At 37.9% G+C, this 5,501-nt stretch overlaps 1 protein-coding gene and 1 long non-coding RNA gene across 3 annotated transcripts in view; one reads left to right on the top strand and one right to left on the bottom strand.

Moving 5' to 3' along the window:
• Positions 1–5,013, top strand: part of LOC111242811 (corticotropin-releasing hormone receptor 1-like) — an 86,683-nt gene extending 81,670 nt beyond the window's left edge. Inside the window, exons 10-11 of the mRNA XM_022787636.2 lie at positions 1,293–1,334; positions 3,854–5,013. Of these exons, the coding sequence (XP_022643371.1) occupies positions 1,293–1,334; positions 3,854–4,360 (549 nt within the window). The 3' untranslated portion in view covers positions 4,361–5,013. The remainder of the gene's footprint in view (positions 1–1,292; positions 1,335–3,853) is intronic.
• On the bottom strand, positions 88–3,986 carry LOC147759011 (uncharacterized). 2 transcript variants are annotated; one of them, XR_015319253.1, is made up of 3 exons: positions 3,846–3,974; positions 2,910–3,181; positions 88–1,677 (listed from the first exon to the last, which is right to left on the bottom strand). It is a non-coding gene; the product is annotated as an uncharacterized LOC147759011 (long non-coding RNA). The 2 variants fall into 2 exon arrangements; XR_015319254.1 differs by lacking the exon at positions 2,910–3,181 and having other exon boundaries at positions 3,846–3,986.
• Positions 5,014–5,501: the final 488 nt, after the last annotated feature.

Genomic DNA, 5,501 nt, shown 5'->3' on the forward strand with positions numbered 1-5,501 from the left:
TATAACCTCTTCGATGGACATTTTCCGCAATAGTTAGCTATAACGAAGTGTTGCTATTATATTATTCCAGTTAAGTTATTAAGCCAGTTAAGTTTTTCACTTAACATTTATTCCAAAAACTTCTTAGAACCACGTCGATATACAGTTCCAATTCATTTTTACATGTATAAACCAATACCATCCAACAGATTTTCGTTATTTTTACTTAAAAATATAATTATTTTAAATATAACAGCATGTATCGCGTTTCAACCTAGTTCATCGAGGCACAGCGACTGGCGTTAGGAAAAACACTCCTCACATTAAATAGTTTTCACTTTTTAAGTGGCTCCTTCGAGTTAAAAACCCAAATTTAATTATGGAAATATATAGAGTATTTCGCTTCTGTTTGTCGAAGGTCATTGATCAGAGCAAAACTATACTTCTTACATACAGCTCCATGTAAAAAATGTTCGTTTAATAGCTAATACATATTATTCCTTTTTTTTTTTTTGTTAACGTTTGCTCTAGCCATTAGACCATCTATCGCATTTTTATTTGAATTATCAAAATCGATCGATTAATTCGAAGAATTAACGCCAAATAAATGGTAGATTACAAATGCTTCTGTGTCGGACAAATGCCTTCGATACTTCCGTGTCTATTTGAGAAAAAATTTGGTGAAAAATTAATTTGATCAAAGTATTCTCTGCGTTAATCCTTCTAATCTTTTAATTGACATTTATTCGAAATGTATTAAAAACTCCCTCAAAAGAAATTCTCAGACCGTTATCGCTTGTGAGGACAGGTACCACATTCAAATTTTTGTTTTTTTCGCGCCAGAGTATCCTTTTTAAGTATAAAAATACAATTTGAATTTTCTCTCATATCATCGAGATCTAGTGATTGGTTTTTTTTTTATAGGGATTGACCTCTATATAAACATTCAGCTGACAGTTTGTTAGCAGAACATTTTAAAGATAAGGATTTAGAGATTGCCTAATTCTATAATTTAAAGATGTGATGAGCAATATTATCAAACATTTTTTGAGTATCGAATCAGAAATTTATACTGACATTGCTACCATTTCCAGTTCATTTTTTTCATGTTAGCCTTTCACCTACGAATAATTGGTAATTAATTTAATACAAGTAATTGGTAAATAGATCTAGATGGACAGATAGCTTAGATACATAGATTGGTTGACTGATAGTGTTCATCGATACCGCAGATCTCCTGTGGGGTATTATACTACTTTATTTTCAATGAATGTAAAAAATGTTAATGTGTAATTTCTTTTTTTGGCTTGCAGGGAATATTTGTTGCGGTGATCTACTGCTTTATGAACGTTGAGGTAAGCACTCAACTAATAACATTTCCATCTACTTACAATGTCCATTATGACAAATATGCAGTTACAAATATTAGATCGGCATAAAAAAGGCTCTATAGATAATACATATTTTATCATTCGGAGACATTTCTGGGTTTGTCCTCTCCAACAGGATGACTAACCCAAGCAGACAAGGGTCCGCCCGGCGCTAAGACAACATTAATGTATGCAGCCACTTCTAGAAATACTTATGTCCCAGGTCATCCTGGCGTTCCGGAACACGCATTTGATTACCACGAGTGACTTTTACAGCACTGAATAAGCTCTGCAGTTGTTGCGCACCTGTCGTACCGCTACGACAGCACTGAAATCGGAATTTTTTTCAACCATTAAAAACCTTTTTACTACATGCATGGCAATTTTATTAAGCACAATGACACTTCGCAAGGACCAAGGATCAAGGATTATAAAAAGCAAGTGTTCTGTACCCATAGTTTCCGTTAATGACGACCTTTGTGTGAGAAGACCCAGCGTAGTTTCTCGTTAACCATATACCCAGCCCTTTCCCAGGATATTCCTATAGCGAATACGAATTTGCAGGTATAAATTCGTTTATGTGACGGAACAATCACTTGCGCAGCGGTTTGCGTGGGATTCAATAAGGGTTAGGTCATCTAGGGTCTTGCGCCAGACAGACACGACCTCAATACGTTCAATGATTTCATGACTTCCTTATGTTTCGAGTTCTTCCCCGTGTGAATATGATTATCTGCTATTAGAGCACACCAATAACTTCTGGCTAGATACCAATCAAGGCACATAAGTGACGAAAAAAAGGCGATAAAAAAATACTAGTCCATTTATTGGAGAAAGCTTTCTGGTAGACTTAGCGGACCCTCTGCCTTCGCTGGAATAGGCAGCGTGGTCGAAAGGGGGCAGACAAATTTCCGGTCTACTTTAGTGGTTAGTTCGCCAGTTGAGGCGCAAGCGTATGGCATGATAGCGGGTCATGCGATTACAAGCCGAAAGAAGGTTTTTTCTACACATGAGAAAATCGTTTGCGTTGAATAACTGGTTCTTGTCTGTTTTTTTTTTTCATCTTACCTTTACTCTTGTTTCACGATGAAAGCGTTTTACGACTAAGATGCTAAACCGTAAAGCTTTTGTAGCATGTTAAATTTGTTGTTGTTGTTGGCCTGGACATGCGCTATTATTATTATAATTATCTACAATGTGATATATGCAACTTGCACCCCATTGTGGTTTCATCGGTAACTTCTCTAACTTATTACAATGGCCAACGATATAGTTTTTGGTTCATCTTTGTCTATTACAGCAGCACCGTATCCATGCGCATGATCCACTTGTTATTCATACCTACATCAATCTACAAGCACACAATTATTAACTATTACGCCTTGAGGCCACATCGCTGCGCCTATGCGACACCTTTACTGAGATCAGTAGAGCCTAATGCTACCGTTTAACTTAAGGCAATACTCAAAGATGGGAATTTCATATGCCCCCGTTTCTACTCATTGAGACGAAGGGCCTGCCTGATGTTTGTCCCTACGTCAACGAGGACCCCTTTTTTACCTCCTCATAATAAGTCTGTGGCTGATTATCGACGCCGACATCAAACGAACCGGCGTGCTGATCGACAGTTTTTTTTGGCAGCATCTAACTGTTGTCGGAATATCATTTCTATGTGAGTACAAAAGACAGAACACGATGTCAACGACGGTGCCTTTCGTCGGTTAGTATTATTAAAGCGAATTGTTTGACGTCAGTAGGTCGAGCCACAGCAGGCCGAGCTGTTGATCTATATTTTAGAGTCTAATTGATGGAGAGCCCGACACATCTCGTGACTGGAATAATGAAATTAAACGAATTCAAATGATCAAATAGTTTATTGTATGTCAATTAAGAGTTAAGAGCAAAGGGATGAGCGTTTGCGTCCTATTCTATATGGTACGTGTGTTTATCGCAAAAACAGTACTAAAAGTTTCGTTGCTTTGTTCACCTGTGCTTTTGACTTGCCCGATAATTTAGCGGTCAAAGTGACATGTTTGTGAACAATTTTCCCACGCTAATAAGGATTGACAATTTACCGAGAAAGAGAACTGATTTCGAAGGGGATTCTCTTGACAACGATTGATAAATTGCGATACATCTAATTCTAAAACTTTCATGTTCCAAGCTGAAAAAGACATGGATTTGCTTTTAATTTTTTTTACTGAATTTTTTCCGGAAAAGTATTGATAGATAGTTGCCAAAACACAATTACGTTTTCGCACGACTTGTTTACCTGTCCAGTCAAGTAGTGTAGATAATAACCCACACTCTACTATCGTTTACCTGCACGTGCCTCTGTTATCGTCTTCGCCCCACTTTAGTTATTGATAAGTACGTTGAAATGTACGCGTGTGTAGAGCACGCCGCCTTTACTGACGTCCATACATCCATTGGTTGCTACGCTAGCTATTTTTTACGCATTTTTCTTATATCTAATTTGCAAGCATTGTTACTTACCGCTCCAGGTGCAAACATGCATACGCAATGCATATCTGCGTGCAGCGATCCGGCGAAATCCGAATCGGCGTTCTTTAGTATCGCATCGTTTTAGTCGTGGCATAAACATCTCTCAACGGAACAGGCTGCCTCTACAATGTCGACGGAGAAATCAGGGTATGAACGGCGGTAAGCCGGTGATTGTCGTCATGCAGAAAGCAATCAATAAAAAAATTGCCAGCAAAGAATGTGACGTCTCAGCGACATACGTCGACGTAATCTCATTGAGTTCTCATCAGAAGACCTCGGCGAACGCTACAACCGTTAGTGCCACAGTTGCGTTAAGACAATTTAGCAGCAATAGCAGTAAAGACTGTAGGACCGTGATTCGAGAAGTAGAGAATAGCGGCTCAGGACACGTCGTCCTTAACGATGGCAGTGACCTAACCAGCAGACGAAGTGCTCAAGATTACGTTGTTGTCGCCGAAGTAGATAATAATCGCCAACGTCACCAATCAGCTCTGCAAATTGTATAACTAAATTCGAAGATAACTCGGTGCAACCAATGTAGGGCAACGTTGGTAGACGTCCGTAAATAAGTAAATCGTCGCAAATAGCGGACATTTTTTTCCCGTAACACTAGTCGCTTTTCGAAATGGAAATATTGTTTATTCGGAATTTCGAAAATTAAACTTACAGGCAGAGAGCTATTTGCAACACTTTATACCGCCACGGTAGTTGTATACAGTTGATTATGGCTGAACATATTTACTTATTTATTTAGCAAGCGACATGAAATTTACAACAAGAGCAGATAAATAAGGGCAACGAAATTCCTCGATTCGTTAGTTGCAATGGCACGAGTGTTATTGCTGTAGCTTCTTTGTTCTGTATAGAACATATACGTGTACACGATTAACGCGTGTAGGAACCTAAAAGGATCTCGTGCGATGGCATGTACCTATTTGCATCTACTGTTTCGGCCCATCCAACGGACGGAACTTCTGCTAAAAGTCGACAAATAGGTTTCATCTGCATAATAGTGTTTATAGGAAAGGCGATTTCTATGTAGATCACAATGGAGTGTATATACCTAAGTATATATATCTATATAGTGTTGAAAATGATGTAAAAAAGACAATTTCCAGAAAGTTAATAAACGAATACGCATCTTTATTCTTCAAAATAAGCATGTTATCGTTGATTATTAAATCCTCATATGTAACTTGTAAATGACTGTACTGCCCTAGTCAGTTCAGCCAAATTGGCTGCGCTATATTTTCCCATACAGATGAGTTCAAAGCTAGTTTCAATGCAAAAACGTTTCATGGAATATCTTGCATGAACTTTAGCGTTTTTGCATGGAAGCTACATCTTTCAGCCAATATCTTTTAAAGTAAAGCTACGTCTTGAGGGTGATACTATCATGTAGTTGAACCACTGCCGTCGCGAAACTATCGCAATATGTAAGATTATTGCTAGTTAGCTATTGAGATTGATACCTCAAAGTACAGATGAAGCTTGACCTTCGTTGATTTTCGGACAGAAACCTCGAAAAATACATTTCAAAGGTAGATATTCTACTTTGATGCAAAAGAACCGAAGTACAAAAGTGTAGATATTACCCGATTAGCGTAACTTAATCTTACAATTAGCGATTTATATCTTATTATAGTT

The sequence above is a fragment of the Varroa destructor genome, unplaced genomic scaffold, assembly GCF_002443255.2.
Source record: "Varroa destructor unplaced genomic scaffold, Vdes_3.0 BEIS01000001.1, whole genome shotgun sequence".
NCBI lineage: Eukaryota > Metazoa > Arthropoda > Arachnida > Mesostigmata > Varroidae > Varroa > Varroa destructor.